At 40.1% G+C, this 18,637-nt stretch overlaps 2 protein-coding genes across 2 annotated transcripts; one reads left to right on the top strand and one right to left on the bottom strand.

Moving 5' to 3' along the window:
- Positions 1–597: 597 nt before the first annotated feature.
- Positions 598–3,885, bottom strand: LOC307072696 (extracellular calcium-sensing receptor-like; the record flags this gene model as incomplete). Its single annotated transcript, XM_079732110.1, has 7 exons — positions 598–1,496; positions 1,578–1,701; positions 1,786–2,007; positions 2,116–2,321; positions 2,794–3,089; positions 3,206–3,495; positions 3,592–3,885. 7 exons carry the CDS (start codon positions 3,883–3,885, stop codon positions 598–600), a joined length of 2,331 nt encoding a protein of 776 aa, XP_079588236.1.
- A 1,727-nt stretch (positions 3,886–5,612) lies between these two features.
- On the top strand, positions 5,613–9,494 carry LOC307073164 (extracellular calcium-sensing receptor-like; the record flags this gene model as incomplete). Its single annotated transcript, XM_079732866.1, has 10 exons — positions 5,613–5,616; positions 5,809–5,962; positions 6,065–6,359; positions 6,471–6,557; positions 6,688–6,957; positions 7,199–7,405; positions 7,557–7,835; positions 8,037–8,264; positions 8,352–8,475; positions 8,587–9,494. The coding sequence occupies 10 exons, from the start codon at positions 5,613–5,615 to the stop codon at positions 9,492–9,494; spliced, it is 2,556 nt and encodes an 851-aa protein (XP_079588992.1).
- Between the last annotated feature and the right edge of the window lie 9,143 nt (positions 9,495–18,637).

Below are 18,637 nucleotides of genomic sequence, written 5' to 3'. Positions count from 1 at the left end.
TTTGAATACATAGAAATAATCAGTGGAGTTCTGTGATTGTAGCTATTGTAGATGTAAGTAAGTTATAGATCTTTACTGAATAGTTTGACCAACATATCAAAAGAGAATAAATCTTGTATTCAACATTGTGATTCCTGCATTCATGGTGTTTAATATTACGCAAAACTAATTTTACTTTACCCAATATCCCATTGCCAACTTCTTTCTTCACTAACATGGGTATCAATAGCTTAGAAATTACGTGCAATAATAGAATGCTTCCAATTACAACAAATGTTGCAATTAGGACTTTGAACATTTTAGGCATTAATGAATGGCAGACCCAATCTTTAATTGAAATTGATGTATTCGTACAATACACTGAAATTCCAACTTGCTTATGTTATCTATTCAACAAGCAATGACAGAAATAAAGCTTTATTAATGCCTTCTAAATGTAAACGTAACATAACCAAGAACAGAAATATGCCTATAATACCAAAAGGATCAAAATAATAAAACTTTTTAGTTATATTATTAAGTTTGCATTCTTTCTTGTTTATTTTCTTGATTAATTAACAAAGGCTTGTTAATTAATCAATAATGAAAATCAACCAGTTATTTTTTACCCATTACATTTTTCTTGGTGTTTTTCTCTGGTCTAAACAAAATGATAAAACATTTTGGAACAAATATACAGAAAATCAACCCAAAACTAGAGGACAATATGGCAAAGATCTCGACAGCTACAGTAAACTTTCCAGGGGAACTGATATAAGCTGGGATAAAAGCGATCCAAACAGCACAGAATATAAGCATACTAAATGTAATAAGCTTAGCTTCATTAAAATTGTCAGGTAGTTTTCGGGCCAGAACAGCTAAAACAAAACAAAATACAGCAAGGAGTCCGATGTACCCAAGCACAGCCCAGAAACCGATCGCTGAGCCTAATGCACATTCTAGAATGATTTTCTCATTGTAGGTGGTCAGGTTTTTAATAGAGAAAGGAGGCCTAAGAACCAACCAAATAATGCATATCAAGACTTGAACAAATGTAAAGGATACCACAGTCATTCTCTGCTGTGTAGGGCCAAACCATTTAGCAATGTTGTTACCTGGCAGTGTGGCTTTAAATGCCATTAACACAACTATAGTCTTTCCCAGAACACAAGAAATACAGAGGACAAATGTTATCCCAAAGGCTGTGTGGCGAAGCATACAGGACCAGTCCGAGGGACGACCAATGAATGTAAGAGAACACAAGAAACACAAAGTCAAGGAGAAGAGCAAAAGAAAGCTCAGTTCAGAGTTGTTGGCCCTAACTATTGGAGTACACCTGTGATGGAAGAAAACTATGGCTGTAACAATGGTTAAACAGGCTCCTCCAACTGAAAATGATGTCAAGATGATTCCCAAAACCTCATGAAAAGAAAGAAACTCAACAGGCTTAGGAAGGCATAAGGTCTTCTCTGCATTAGGCCAGAACTCCTTGTGACAAGACAAGCAGTCAGATGAATCTAAGAAAGAGAAATATATAATTACGGAAGGTTTTGCAGTATGTCTATAGTTGACATTAGGATTAATACTATTGCTTATACCTGAAGTATTGCTTATTCCTCCTTCAGCACATGGTACACAGTCATAGCAGCAAACTGGCTTCCCCTTCTGCAGAACCTTGCGTGTTCCTGGTGGACAGCTGTCACTGCATACGGATACAGGCACCTGATGCACACAAACAGTTAAATACCCATTGTCGGTTTTAAAAAAGTTAAAAGTTCAAAGGATTCAAAGTATACTTCTCCCTGCCTGTGTGCTACTGTCTGCCCAATGGATTCCCCTTTTTATAGTAAACTTCTGTCCAGGAGAAAGAGATTCATCGTAGTGTCCCACTGTTACAAACTCAAGATCCCCTTTTCTTTTTTGTTGCCAGTTAATCAGCTCATAAAAAGCCACAGGGTCACCATTGTTATCAAAAGAGACGTGGTAACCATTACGAGAGAAATTCACCATTTTCAACTGATCAAGGACCTGTTCAGATGAACATATTAAGCAAAACAATGTTTTGTGAGTAAAGTGTGTATCAATGGTAAATTGTTTCATTTTCAATTGTCAAGGTACGATATGAATGATAATGACCTGCATTGGCTCTATTTTGATAAATCGGTCACATTGTACTGTGGAGTTTATCTTCTTACACACAATATTGTGTACAGCGTGTGCTATTGCATAAACAGATTTGTAAACCATGTTTGTGATTCTGAGCTGAGAAGTATCAGTGTATGGGTTTTGGAGCTTCTGTAGATCTTCAGTTCCATCACACACTTTTTCCACTAAGCCAGCTTCTAGAAACAGAGAAACGGGACAATGTGTTGTGACAATAAAAACAATAAAAGACATTGAAAGTATTCTTCTTTCAATCGATAGAATTAGGTAGATAAGGTAGATTAGGTAGTATTAGGGGAACTATGAGTAAGATTCAGGCCCTCCCAGTTAGTAGCCGACCAGGGTACCTTTTCTGGGTGACGTGAGTGTGAGAGGTTTGGGCAAGGGGTGGCCAGGATTTGCATTTTGTTGAATTCATCCATTATAGGATGCGATTTTATGGATATAATTGATATCACTATAGATCAGCATTGAATACAAATGTTTTCAATTCATTTTAAGCTACAAGCTTGTTGAAATGGTACACATTAAAGCTTTAATAATGAAAAAAACAACATTATGCTAACATTTACTTTTACTCCATGTATTACTTGGTTTGTATTAATTATATATATAGAAATGAAGGATTCTGTTAGGAAGTCTATTTCTCACGTTTTTTTAGCTTGCAGTTGAATGCACCCTCCCAGAACTTGGTAAGCAATTGGGAAGCAGCCACTTTAGCAGGAGAAAGATCCATAATGTATTCTCTAAAACCTGGTATGACAGATTGTGGAATAGCAAATCCAATGGCTCCTGCACAAATCCTGAAACTCTGAACTTCCGGATCGGTTACCCAGGCCTCACTGCCAATCCACTGGCGAGGAGGAGAGGGATTTCGAGTCAGCTCCTCCAGTAGAAACTTCAAATCACCTGTGGCTGTAAACAATACGACAACCATGGCTGTGGACCTGTAGAAATGTCATAATTGTTTTATTAAATTGTAGCGTCTTATGAACATTACAGTTGCCAAATTGACATTCACCTTAATATTCTGAATATATTAATAGTAAAAAAAAGTATAAACCTGCGGATAACGTCAGCAACTTGTTGAATTTTGCTTGCTGGATCATTTCGATTGAATGATTCAGAGTATTCCACACATATACCCTCTTTGTGCGCTGCTCGTAGAAAGGACGCCATACCATTGTTGCCATAGTCTGAGTTAGAGTGGACAGTTCCAATCCAAGTCCAACCAAAATATTTCACAAGTTTTGCAAGAGCATCGGCCTGGAACTGGTCACTTGGGATGGTTCTAAAAAATGTTGGGAATTGAGTCTTTTCAGACAAACAAGCGCATGTAGCAAAGTGACTGACCTAAGAAAAATAAATAAACATTACACATGATTTGTTTTTACTCTAGGCCCTGAAATAAAGATTACACAATTATGCAGAATAAAATATACAGCCTACTAAGGGGATGTCAAATGGCGCGACAATGCGTGAAATGCTGATGCACTGTGTGGATCCAGAATCACCAATAATAGCCAGCACGCTTCCAGTTTGTGAACACACTTTACTGTTGTCAGACAACAGCTGAGGGAGATTGGTAAACTGGAATGCCACCTGGACCGTCAATGGAACTGAGGCACAAGTGTCGTGGATTTGGTAGCCGAGTGTAATGCCTGGCAGAATGCCAGAGCTTTTGTTAATCTCGTCAATGGCAAAGGCCATAGCCCGAGAAATGCGCAGTTCTCGGGTATCCATGCTGCAGACAGACACATAGAAATCGAACAGCTAATGTTATATATTTTAATTAATTCAAAATAACTTTAATGGCACTAAATAAATTGTGCTTTGTATGGTTAATAATATCTATAATAGATAATGTATATATCTGCAATACAATTTTCTTGACCACAGATCTTTGTCCTCTAACTCACCTCCCTGTACATTCTATGGGCTCTGGTAGGCTGGTGTAGTTATGCTTCACTGTTTTCATGTAGTAATGTATCGAAAAGGCACCTCCTATTAGGTAGTCACCGTCCAGTGTGAATACAGGGGGTCGAGGAGTGCCTCGAAGCATACATTTAACAGAATTAATAGAATTCCCTGTATCAGAAAAATCCCCAATCCCAACCTTACCACCATTTTCAGGCCCTGTAAAGCCAGTTCTCTGTAGATGGCCAACTGCAGACTCATGCAAAGCAAGAGCAAGACAGAGCACAACCAAACCCAGAAAAAGGGTTGGCCCAGAAGTAATGGTAAAACTGGTCATTCTTAGAATGACCCAATATGTGTTGTGGATCAGGCAGCTCTCCGTGTTACAACAGTTTATATAGACTTTCTAATAGATGCTGTGCCTCTCTAAGAGTATATACGTCATTTACTGCTTCAGTGCTTATTTGTTCACCGTCTTGAATCCTCCCTATTATTGTATTAGTATTCTCCACTTCCAATCGCAAGCAAACAGTCTGGTTTAGAAAAATGATGTGCATTTCAACAAACAAAACAAAGACGCATGAAAATTCATTATTATTACTATTGAGGAGATTACAGTGACGTTGTTTGTCCAATATATTTGCATGGCACTCAGGGCCGTTTTAGAGTAGTATTTACATAAACCAGGTTGCTTACATCTAGGTGGATGAAAGGAAACCAGTTACTCCTTATTTCCTAGTTTAAAATAATTATAGTCTGCTGCTTACGTTTAAAATTAGACAAGGTCAAACCGTGTTCCAATTATTATTGTTATAACTGATGACTTGAATATAAACCTTGTTTATTTTGGAGAATTGTTAGGTGAATAGGGTTTAACATTGTTTTTACCCTTCATTGTTTTACCTATTACCTATCAAGGTAGATTGCATAAAAAAAATATAAACAAGACAGGGCTGTATATCTTGCTGGATAAGAAAGGAGGACTAAAAGGGCAAAGGTCATGACCAGGCTGATCATGAACATAGGAGTGCAAAGCAAAATAAATTACACCACCATTAAGTTTGTAATACACCCATCTAGTGGAAATATCTCAGGATACATGTTGATGACCATCGATAAGTATGTGCAGTTTAAAAATAATATGTTTGAGACGGAAAGGTTTAATCAGGAGGCAATACAGGGAATGAATGAGTGCACATAGATACTGAAATACTGGAGCCGTCTAACCCCCTGTACAGCCTATAATCACATATATAGATCCACACCCTGTTAGTTACTCGCTCGGTGCACAATAACAAGAGCTGAACATGTTAGCCGAAAAGGGATGACACATAATCAGTTTGATACTACCATCTAGTGGTCATTGCTTAAATGAAGGGTTTCTGACTTCAGTTCAAAAACAATTCAAAGGGGATTTATTTTATAATACAAATTGAAACAACTAGATTTCACAAAGCCTCTAATATTAAAATATTTCATCTGTATGTTGAATGGCACTGGTATAATGCAATTCAAGTTCCACCCCTAAAATGTCTGGCCAGTCGTGATAGGAGATGGGTATGATATTAAATAATGAGGTCAAATCGCAAAGGGGTTACACCGTTTATAAAATCAAGTGTTTGAGAAAACAACATTAAAAGAGTAGGGGAGCATATTAGAGGGCAGTTATGAGAGCCCATAAGGAATCACACTTGCTTATATGTGTATTTTTATTTTTGTTCTCTTTCTCCTCCCAAATGTCTTCAACAGGTCCCTTTTCTTGCATATTACAGAGACAATTTAATCTGAATGGAATGCACAAGTTTGGTGATGTTATTCTAGGAGGGTTATTTGGGATCAACTTTTACACAACATTTTCTGAACTATCCTTTACTTCAGAACCAAAGGACCCCATCTGCAATGGGTGAGTATGTCAATGATTGCTTTGATCAAGATATATTTAGAAAAAATTGACACACTTATAATCAATAATTATTGTTATCTTGTTAACTTGTCTATTTTACAGCTTTGATGTTTTAGGGTTCAGACAGGCCCAGACCATGGCCTTTGCTGTTGATGAAATTAACAGAAACTCCAAACTGCTACCTAATATATCATTGGGATACAGTCTATATGATAGCTGTGTCAAACTAGGGATCTCATTCCGTGCAGCTCTGTCTATGACCAGTGGCAGAGGAGAGCCGTTGCAATTAAATGAGAGCTGTTTCGGGAAGCCGCCTTTGCTAGGAATTGTGGGAGATTCCTCCTCGACACGTACTATTGCCATTTCTAGCATCGTAAGCCTGTACAATCTACCTTTGGTAGGTTTCTCACCATTACACCAGTCAAATTAATCCTTATGTGTATGGTGCATGAGTTGCAATAACAAAAAGATGCAGATATACAATTCTAATCATCTTTGCCTTCGACAGGTGAGTTATTTTGCCACATGTTCCTGTTTGAGTGACAGGAAGCGTTTCCCATCATTCTTTAGAACTATTCCAAGTGATGCATTTCAGGTAAAGCGATTCCATTAAAACAATAACAATATCATCTTCATACATAAGTCAAGAACCTTGTTCATATTTTAATTAGAAACATGCAGGAATATGTTACATAATCCATTTCAGATTGTTTTTGTCCAACCAGGTGCGAGCTATGCTCCAGATTCTGAGGCGGTTTGGCTGGACCTGGGTTGGAATGTTGATCAGTGATGATGACTATGGCCTCCACGCTGCCCGATACTTACAGTCAGACATGGCCCAGTCTGGAAGAGGCTGTCTGGCTTATCTGGAGACTCTGCCAAGGAAGAATTACCGAACTGAATACGAAAGGATAGTTGGCATTATGCGGAACTCATCCAGCCGTGTGGTTATAGTCTTTGCACATGAGACCCACATGCTTAATCTCATGCAAGAGGTTAGGGTTTAAGATATTCCAAAATATGATTCCGCTTAAATAATTTGTAAGATCAAGCCCAACGTTAATTTGTGCTCATGGCATTATGAAGTAGTGATTCAATTGATTATGGAATGACACAATGTGGAAGCCTATTTGGATATTTTTTACTGTGGTCCTATTCAGATATATTACAGTAAAAAAGCATGAAATATATTCATTATTTTAATTGACCATTTGAATAACACACTTGACTCCTCAGGTGGTAAAGCAGAATGTTACAGGCCTGCAGTGGATCGCCAGCGAAGCATGGACTGCAGCCACTGTGTTACAGACCCCAAGCTATATGCCCTTTCTTGCGGGAGCTCTTGGCATTGCCATCCGCCGGGGGGAGATACCAGGACTCAAGGACTTCCTGATGAGAATACACCCTGACAATGAAACACTCAGCAGCCAGGACAACAACTTAGTGCGGGTTTCTTCTTACAGACTGATTCAGAATCTCAAGTTTTGCACACTGTCTTTAATATATCTCGTAGGAATACTCTTATGTATTCCTACGAGACTCTTATATGTGATCTAAATGCTATTTATGTTTGATTTGATTCCCCATTCATTAGGTGAAGCAGTTTTGGGAGAATATATTTCATTGTAGGTTTGTATCTGCTGGATTGGAGGTGGAAAACCCAACACAGGAAAGACAATGTACAGGGAATGAGGTTCTAAGGAATATAAAAAATGAATTCTTTGATATGTCTAACCTCAGGCCAGAGTATAATGTGTACAAGGCAGTATATGCCCTTGCACATGCCCTACAGGACATGCTGCAATGTGTTCCAGGGAATGGTCCATTCAAAGATCAAAGCTGTGCCAGTTTACAAAGTCTAGAAGCATGGCAGGTCAGAGTTCCACTTCCACTTTCATTAAACATAACTTAAGTACATTTTTGAAAGATTAAATTATCTTTAATAAATGTTACTTTAGAAAAAAGTTATTTCCAGATGTTGAAAGATTAAGAAGTCAATTATATACCATGGTTTCCAGTTTGCAAAGAGTATGATTATCCTCTGTGTATCACTCTTTGTTCTCTTACCTCATAGCTTGTACATTACTTGCAAATGGTGAATTTCACTACACAATTTGGTGATCAAGTGTCCTTTAATGAAAATGGGGATGCTTTACCAATCTATGATGTGATGAACTGGATGTGGCTGCCAGAGAGAGTCACAGAGGTTCAAAATGTAGGAGAAGTCAAAGAATTAGCATCGAAAGTCGATGATCTCATCCTTGATGAAGACAAAATCTTTTGGAATTTTGAATCTAAAAAGGTTTGCTTACATTTGGTCAGATAATTATGCTTTCTCCATCATATTACTTTGAAATAGTATTAATCCAATAAACGTATCTCCCCTTAGCCGCCGAAATCGGTGTGTAGTGAGAGCTGTCCCCCTGGCACCCGCATGGCCAGGAGGAAGGATGAACCTGTCTGCTGCTTCGACTGCATCCCTTGCTCAGAAGGAAAAATTAGCAATGAGACAGGTTTGTTTTTAATACATTGCATGCATATTGAGACCGACAGAAAGTGACAGACAGAGACGAATATATTATTACGTAATATATACCTGATAGAACCTTGCAATTGTTTGTCAGATTCAACAGAATGTACCAGCTGTCCAGAGGATTTTTGGTCCAACTCACAACGTGATCACTGTGTTCCCAAAAGCATTGAATTTCTTTCCTACTTGGAACCACTGGGCATCTCCTTGACCACTGCTTCATTATCTGGAACACTTTTATGCATTATTGTTATTGGAGTCTTCACCTATCATCGTACCACCCCAGTGGTTAGGGCCAACAACTCCGAGCTTAGCTTCCTCATTCTGCTGTCACTCAAACTGTGCTTCTTGTGCTCATTGCTTTTCATTGGTCAGCCAAGGCTGTGGACTTGTCAGTTGAGGCATGCAGCATTTGGGATCAGCTTTGTTCTATGCGTCTCATGTATCCTGGTAAAGACCATGGTAGTTCTGGCGGTATTCAAGGCCTCCAAACCAGGTGGTGGTAGTAGTCTAAAGTGGTTTGGGGCAATGCAACAGAGAGGGACTATTGTATTTCTGACATTAATCCAAGCAGCAATTTGTACAACCTGGCTTGTGTCTTCCTCACCTATTCCTCATAAAAACACACAGTATCACAATGACAAGATAATTGTTGAGTGTCTTGTAGGGTCCACAATTGGATTCGGATTATTGCTAGGATATATTGGCTTACTGGCTATTCTCAGCTTCTTGCTTGCATTCTTAGCACGGAATCTACCAGATAACTTCAATGAGGCCAAGTTTATCACCTTCAGCATGCTTGTCTTCTGTGCTGTTTGGATAGCCTTTATCCCAGCCTATATTAACTCCCCTGGAAAATATGCAGATGCTGTAGAGGTATTTGCCATTCTCGCTTCTAGTTTTGGGCTGTTGGCGGCACTGTTTTGCCCAAAGTGTTATATCATTTTGCTTAAACCTGAGAAAAATACCAAAAAAGCTATTATGGGTAGAGGTAAAAACTAAATCATACAATTAACTTTTTTCAAAGAGCCCTGATATTATAACGCAATTGGTTAAGCACACCAATGTAGTTGTGATGACAGGTTATTATGGACTGATTGCAACTTTTCTGAATCAGGCCATCTTAACAGCACCAGCGATGTGACCAGGGCTAAATTCCCATCTTCATTCCCTTTTGATTGTTCTCCAAATTGCTGAAAATTTAAGCATTAAATTCAAATGTCCTAATTTGGCAACTTACTTTGTATTTTGGTTACCCTAGGCCTGTTTAAGGATCTCAGGTTCAATGTATGCTGTGTATTACTAAAGATATATTAGGACTGCAGATACTGTAATGTTTGATAAAACCATGACAGAACTGTGGATCATACGATAGCCATGCGGTGTGTCCTCTTGTTTTTAAAGCAACTGCATTTTATGCATTTTATGCATTTTATGATTCAATAGATGGATAGAAAAACCGGACCCAATATCCATCCTAGTCAACTTTAACCTTCAGTCCATTGTCATTATATGGCAACGAGCTGACACATTTACATAAATGTCTACTGTACCTCACAATGTTAATTCAGGACAACCCATTGACTGTATGGGTCCAACTAAATATTAACTATAGAAGAAATCCTAGATCTGAAAGAACATTCCTTTTGTTAATCTGTCATACTAATCCATTCATTTATTAAATCCGCTACTTAAAACTTTTACAGTATTTATATTGTTTTTTCAAACTATATTCGTACAGCACTTCCCCACCCTCTGCTGGACCTAAAGAGTTAAAACACGACATGCCACTATCATGTTTAGACACATTGGCTCCTCCCCATCTAGACAGCTATTAATTGTGTAGTTCACCTCTGGTCTTACATGAATGGATTACATTTGAGTTATAACAGAGGAAAGTATTGAAGAAAAAGTACCATTGGGAACTGGTAGCGAATGTGAGCGGTACCCAACCCTGCTAAGCCATGACATAGCTCAATTTACATTATTGAGGAATGCATAAACTATAGTTGAAGCAGCAATAACAAAAATAAATTGTGCATACCCATGAATAGACCCAAATATGAATACCCTCAAAACATAGCATTGGAAAGATTTCAGGATTAAAATACCTGAAAAATCGACCTCTACATTAACTAGTCAGACCTATAAAGGAAATTAAGGCGTTCAGATAAGCTTGGTGATGGTGACTGTCATGGTCCGCCCCTGGTTTTCCCATTCACCTGCCTGCCACCCTGATCCCCCCTAATTAACCCAACCACCTTCACCTGTGCTCCCCCTATAAACATTCCTCTCCTTTCACTCAGTCCTTGCCAGATCGTCTCTTGTTTCATTCAGAGCTTTCCCGCAACTCCCGATTGACTTTGTCTACTCCACTCTGCCTGTTAAAGAACCCTTCGCCTGTCTGACCTCCTGTCTGCCATCCAGTCCCTGTCGGTCTGTCTGCTTCTCTGTCCCTGTCTCCTGATCCACCAGCCTGACTTCCTGTTATCAACCCTTCACCTGCCAGACCTCCCGCCCGACGTCGAGTCCCTGTCGGTCTGTCTGCCCGATCCTGTAGCAGAATAAATCCTTGAAACTGTCCTACAACTGTCGTCTGTCTGTGCACTTGGGTTCTGCCTAAGCCCCCCGTTACAGGTGACCCTTTGATCCCCAGCTTCCCCAGCCTTTGGTGCTGGTACCACCGTACAGGTCCACCCTGGTGCCATCGTACAAGTTCAAGGTAATTCCTAACTTAGCCTTGCTAAACACAAAGCATCCATTTAAAAAAATGTATCACAGCAGCATACACATTAAGACATAAAGTACACAATATAAAAGGTACTTTTAAGTCTTACTGTTCTTTAATCTAAACTACTGCAACATGCGAGACCTGGGTAAATTATTTTAGTTGTTTCTTGTTTTCAGATTGGTTCTAACTGACCATAATATGGTTTCCAAAATGTATTCGGTAGGATGTATTTCTACAGCAAGAAATTACTGCTCCGCTATTTCGATTTTACACAAGGTGTTAATAGTACTAAAGAACATTAGCAGTACAGATATTTACTAGTAAGAATAATACAATTATACTTAGCCATATTCAGGTGCTGGCTGTTGGAAATCTATGGACCCATACAGCATTCAGCAAAATAGAAATGCCAAATTCCTTCACTGTAAAAAGTTGTTCAGCCTTCGATGATCTCTGCATCTACGCAGGTCGAAAATGTGCATGCAAATAAATTGCAGTTCTGTATGCAGCGAGAACTGTCAGTAAAATTCCAGGACAATGCAAGAAGAAATTAGGCAATGTTTGCAAGCATGTTTTCTGAACATGCATGCATACAAAATGTAAAATGTGTGCATATGAAATGTGCCCTTTTGGTTTTCGGTACTAGTATGTTTTGTTTGACTAATGCCAGCCATACTGAGACCAACTGAGCACATTCCTGCCTCACACCAAGAAAGTCCCTCCCCCTTAATGCTCACCTTAATGCAATCTATCATCCCCTGAAGGATGCAAAAGACCTTTTAGACTGGAGTCCTTCTATTCCAGTAAGAACCAACAACGCAATAAGGAAAATAACATCCTCTCACCTTGAGTTGAACGACGGAAGATCCTGTCATCCTTCGATCATCTTCTCATGTCAAAACACACAGTTTTGATTTCTCTAAACGTGCCCATCAGCAAAACCAAGAGTTAAAAAGGCAGTCGTGACATCCGCTACATGAACTGGAATATCTTTCAGGACAGTGACCGAGATAACCCAAGAAGAAATGTCATGGGCAAGATCATAAGTGTTCTTCTCCTCAGTGACTAGAATACAACCAAGGTCTTACAACAGATAACTATTGAACACATGTCAATGTTCCTCTCCATGAATCATCAAGCCCCATAAGGGTTTATTTTTCTCCTCAGTTGAAGAGCACAACCTCAGTTTGAAGAAGACCCAAGTTGGAATATTTCCAAGTTAAAGTGACCCATCTTCCAGGTCGCCCAGTTAAATTCACTATATTTTAGCATGTGTAAGACTTGCATCCAAGTGCAAGACTACAAAAGATGCACTCCACAACGCAGGTTTGAAGACTTCAATGACACTCTTTCCAGTAAATGATCCACCTTGTCAGATTCTGTACATGAGGCATGCCATCGCTATTCCATTACCAATTGTTCTTAATCCATGTCGTCCCAGTTTGAGTCACTCATCCGGGCCCTCATTTGCATCCAATCCAATCTGCATGACACTCAAGGTGTTGGAGCCGTTATACTTTATTTGGTTAAGACTACTTTAAAGGAATAAAGAATGCCACCATCTGGTGTCGACCAGTGGTAGCGACAATGGCCTTATAATCTTGGCAGTAATTTTATACAGGTGTGCAAAACGAACAATGAACGCCAGAGAAGACAGTCTTTCAGTGCTCCCAACAATTTTAGATTTTTTGACTATGCAATCTACACAACCTACCAGACAAACTACGGTCAACTTCAACAGGCCAAGTGGTTGCAGTGACAAAGGAAACTGGAGGCAAGTAAAAGAAACTAGACTACTGTAGCTAGCACCAAGCCAAAGTAAAAGACTACTCTCATCTGGATTGGGTTTGAGTTTAACATAAGTAAAGACTAATCTCATCTTGATTGGAGTTATATATAAGTAAAGAATACTCTATTGTATTTGAGTTGAATATTGGACATTGAAGCCCTTCTGTGTGTAAACAGAGAAGCTGCAATATGTCAGACTTTGGAATTTAAAAGGTAAAGGGTGTTGACAAGAATGCAAATAGAGCTGAAGGAAATGGAGATTTGAATGTGGCTGAAGAGAAAAGACAAGGGAAACTCACAGAGAAGGCCTTTGAAGCTGAACTTGATAATAAACAAAAGACAAGAAAAGCTTAACTTGGACAGCTCACAAACGAAAGAAAAGTTATTGAACCACTGTTACAACACTTCAGCAATGCAGAACATGTGACCCAGTAATTTGATGCCTTTAATAGAATTGCAGCAGACTTCAAGTTTCTTCACTGTTGTGTACAAACATTACTCTAAGAACAAGAAAAGGTGAAAGATCATGAGTAGTGGCATATTCCAAGAGCACAGAATTTGGAGGATTTTATGTCAAAGTCCAATACTGGTTGAAGAGGGTTCCAAGTGTTATTGTCACACCCACACAAGAAGCTCTACATTTACAACAGCAAATGCAAAGTGAGAACAAGGTTTCAGTTGGTGTGGGTAGCAGCAGATCTGTGAGAACTAACTTATCTACACCCTCCCTTCGCCTGCAAGCAGAAGCCAATTAAGCAGCTTTAATTGCCCATGCTGCTCAATGTCAGATGTCCCTCCACATAAAGGAGTCTGCTGCTAATATGTAGGAGGATGACGATGATGAACATGAAGATGATGAAGAGGAAAATGATGGAAAATTAATGAAACACCATCCCTTGCAGTCTGCTAGCAACCCTGCCCCTAGTGGCCAGCCACATACAGCTCACAAAAGGAACGACAAACAGGTTAACCAGCCTGTATCAAGGAGAATAATGTTTTCAGGACCACAGCAGAGTGAAGGCATTTTGGACCTAATGAGGAATCAAAATGAAATCACAGAAATACTAATGAAGGAACTAAGACATGCTCTCTTACCATCCCGAGAGATTCCTTTATTTAAAGGGGATCCTTTGCAGTTCATCATGCTCATTATTGCTTTCGAACAGTGCAGTGAAGAATGAATAAATAATACCGTGGCAGAATAATCTTTATGGAGCAATACAGATGGTAAACCAAAGGCTATAGTACAAAGCTGCCTGCACATGAGCCCCAAAAGAGGCTATTAAGAAGCAAGAAGATTGAAAAAAAAAAAAAAAGCACTTTGGAAATTACATTTTGATCACTTCCGCATATTAGGAAAGGGCTCCAATCAGATCTAAAGATGGCAAAGCCCTGCATGACTACGCTCTGTTATTGAGAGAATGATGCAACACTATGGAGGACATTGAGATCCTGGAGGACATGAACAACCCATCCCACCTGAGAGCTGTAGTGTCAAATTTAGCATTCAAGCTTAAAGAGAGATGAAGGGCTGTAGCATATGATTTTCATGACCTTAACAACAAAAGAGTCAAGTTTAAACAACGTGTTGATTTCATTGAAAAACCAGCAAACATCGCTGATGATCCACTCTTTGAAGATATCCTTGAACAAAGACCAGCTAAAGATAAGTTGTTTTCAATCCCCTCTCACAAGAGTAGCTTTGTCACTGTAACAGGAACACTTGAAAGAGTTGAACATCCAGACTTCAGGGCTTACCCATTCCCCTCAGCCAATATGTGTCTCTTCTGTAAGGGAGAGCATAAAACAGACACATGCAAAGAGCTCAATATGAAGAAGCACACTAAGAAGGAAGACTTTTTCAAGGAAAATTGAGTATGTTTTTGTTGTGTGACTAAAGGTCATGAGTACAAATTGGAAATAGAGAATGACATGCAAAATATGCCAAAAAAAGGCAGCCAACCATGTTGCATATCGAAAGGACTGAAGAAAAGGAGAATGAAAGCACAAGTCAAGAGAAAACATGAATTATTAGTGCCCTTGTTTCTATGGAAAGGTCTGTCCATACTGCCAGAGGCCGACAGAAGCTGTCAATCGTTCCTGTACAGGTCAAGTTGGAAAATTTAAACCACAGACTTTAAACCTATGCCTTTCGAGCCAGATAGTACTAGAAGTTTCTGCCAGGAAGCCTTGAGGAAAAGGTTCCATGTTAAAGCTACACACAGTAGAATCTTGCAACAAACATTTGGACAGGAGAAAGGGATTGATATTAATAGGTCAGTGAACTGGAAGTGTTAAAATCAAAAGGAGATGATTGAATGAAATTACCACGTTTACACCCAAGAAACGATCCCAGTAACAAGGGAACAGATTCCTAATCATGATTAAATAAAGGAATGGAGCTACCTAAAAGAGGTTAAGCTGCCATATATCTACGCAGATATTTGACTCCTGATTGGAAACGATACACCCCAGCTAATGGAAACGTGGAACGTCATTAACAGCCATGGTAGAGTAACCTGTTGAGACTGTTGAGACAAAACTTGCTGTTGAGACAAAACTTGGATTTATATATGAGAACACTGAAGACACAAAAGGTCCTTTCCATGTTTTTAGATGTTTTAACAGAATATCAATTGTCAACCTCAATGAACTCTTTGTACAGCAGTATCACCACGACTTCCCAGAAACTAAGTACGAAGTGAAGACGGAAATGTCTGTAGATGACAAGATGTTCCCAGAAATTGTCCATCTCTGCAGAACTAAAAAAAAGGACATTTCCAGCTAAAACTTCCATTCAAAGGAAATTATATGCCAATACCGATTAACAGACAGCTAGCAGAGCAGTGCACAGTATCATTAAAACAGAAGTTCCAAAAAGATCCTGAATCCCACCAAGAATACAGTGACTTCATCAACAATGTAATCGTACAAGGTCATGCAGAAATAGTGTCACATGACCAGCTACAACAAGAGGAAGGCAAAATGTGGTATGTACCTCACCATGGTGTGAGACATCCAAAGAAACTCAAGCTTCATGCCGCCAGTTTTCAAGGAACATCATTTAATGACAAGCTCCTGCAAATGAAATCACAGATGCAAGTCAGCAGAAAGCTTTATTGCTCAATTCAGTGGGAAGTCAGACGTACAGCCTCGTGAGGAACCTTGTCAGTCCCGCCAAGCCTGGAGACAAGACGTTTGCCGAACTGGTCAAGACTTTAAAGGAACATTTCAAACCCAAACCCAGCGAGATTGTGCAGCGGTTCAAGTTTAATTCCAGACATAGGAAGCTTGAGGAAACAGTAATGGAATACATCGCTGTAACGCTGAGGAAGTTAGCACTGGATTGCAACTATGGAGACAAGTTGTCGGAGATACTACGCGACAGACTGGTTTGTGGGATCGGAGATGACCGCATTCAGCGCCGACTGTTGTCAGAGCCGGATTTGACCTTTGAGAAAGCACTGAAGCTGGCACAAGCCATTGAGACAGCCAGCAAGGATGTAAAGGAGTTGCAGTCTCTGATGTCTACACCCTTACACATGAGGGCACCTCAAGCAGACGCAACCTCACCTTCAAATGTGACAGAGTTGAAGGCATATTTGGGACTGTTAAACTATGACAACAAGTTCCTACCAAATCTGTCTACTGTCCTTGCTCTGGTGCACAAACTGCTACAAAAAGACACAAAGTGGCAGTGGGGAGATGCACAACAAGCATCCGTTGAAAAATCGAAAGAACTCATGCAGTTAGCTCAGGTGCTGGTGCATTACGATCCAGAGAATGACATTGTGCTGTCATGTGACGCATCACCATATGGGGTAGGTGCCGTATTGTCACACCACATGCCAGATGGAACTGAAAGACTCATAGGTTTTACCTCACGAACACTAAACACAGCAGAGAAAAACTACTCACAACTGGATGAGGAAGGGCTTGCTGTGATGTTTGGTATTTATGGCATTTATGGACAGAAATTCATTATAGTGACAGACCACAAGCCCTTGTTGTCACTTTTCAAGGAGAAGAAAGCAATACCACAAATGGCCTCGCGCAGGATCCAAAGATGGGCTGTAACACTGAGAGCCTACGAATACACAATAGTGTATAAAGATGGAAAACATCACAGCAATGCAGACGCTCTCAGCCGCCTTCCTTTGCCAGATACACCTAAAGTGGAGATGTCGGAAGAGAGGGTTCTCATGCTGGAGCGCTCTGACATCACACTTGTGACAGCTGATCAAGTGAAAGCATAGACAGACAAAGATCCAGTACTATCAAGAGTGCGAGAAATGGTTCACAACGGCTGGTCAGCAAAAGAAAAAGGGGAGGAGTTTGCCCCTTATGAGGTGAGGAAACTTGAACTTAGTATTCAAAATGGCTGTGTGATGTGGGGGTTGAGAGTGGTTGTGCCAAAACCAGGCCAAGGAAGAGTCATGGGACAACTTCATCAATGCCACCCGAGAGTCTCCAGGATGAAAGCATTGGCTAGGAGTTACGTATGGTGGCCGAATCTTGACAAAGAGGTGGAGGATATGGTAAAGGCCTGTACAACATGTCAGGAGCATCGTAACGTCCCGGCACCAGCTCCGTTACACCCCTGGGATTGGCCTGACAAGCCCTGGAGTCGTATTCACGTGGATTATGCCGGACCGTTTATGGGAAAAATGTTTTTTGTGCTCATAGATGCACATTCAAAATGGATGGACGTGTATCCAGTGAACTCTGCCACTTAAGCCACCACAATTGAGTGCCTGCGTACCAGTTTCAGCAACCATGGACTGCCTGAGCTGATGGTGTCTGATAATGGCACTTGTTTAATCAGCACAGAGTTCAACGTGTTTCTAAGTAAAAATGGAATCCGTCATGTGACCTCTGCACCCTACTATGCCACCAGTAACGGGTTAGCAGAGAGAGGGGTACAAACATTTAAGAGAATGAGGAAAAAATGTCCACAAGGCACGCTGACAGCTAAAGTAGCCAGAGTGTTATTCAGCTACAGAGTGACCCCTCACACTACAACAGGCCTTTCACCAGCAGAGCTGCTTCTCGGGAGGAAGCTACGTTGCACTTTGGATTCAATCCACCCAGACCTAAACAATAGAGTGCAGAAAAAACAAGAAAGACAAATAAAAGATCACAACAAAAAGGCAAAAGAACGCTGGTTTAAAACAGGAGATTCAGTGCTGACCCAGAACTTCAGTTTCGGAGCCAAGTGAATTCAAGGAATCATTGAGTCAGTGACGGGACCAGTGTCATCCAAGGTGATGCTGGGTGATGAGAGGATAGTGAGGAGACATGTGGATCAAATTCATGCTCACCACCAGAGACCAGAAAGAGGCAATGAAAAACAACAGACTGTTTCAACTCAGCCCAACAAAAAAGATGAATCATGGCTGGATGCTGAGGAGGGTGTGCTCAGTGGTGACCAGTTGGAAAAGCCAGCAGCAACAGAAGCTGTAGGAAGTTCAGACCAAAGAGCTGTGGCAAACCAAACTCCGGTGAAGAGACTGACCAAAAGGGAAACTTAGTTGCCCAGTTATCTTAAAGACTTCCAGTTGAACTAAGAGAAAGAGACTCATTGATAAGTGGGTCTTAATATGGACACCAAATCAAACAAGAAAAG

The sequence above is a fragment of the Pollachius pollachius genome, assembly GCF_949987615.1.
Source record: "Pollachius pollachius genome assembly, chromosome: 3".
NCBI lineage: Eukaryota > Metazoa > Chordata > Actinopteri > Gadiformes > Gadidae > Pollachius > Pollachius pollachius.
The sequence above is the reverse complement of the archived record's forward strand: the minus strand, read 5'-3'. Positions and strand labels throughout refer to the sequence as shown.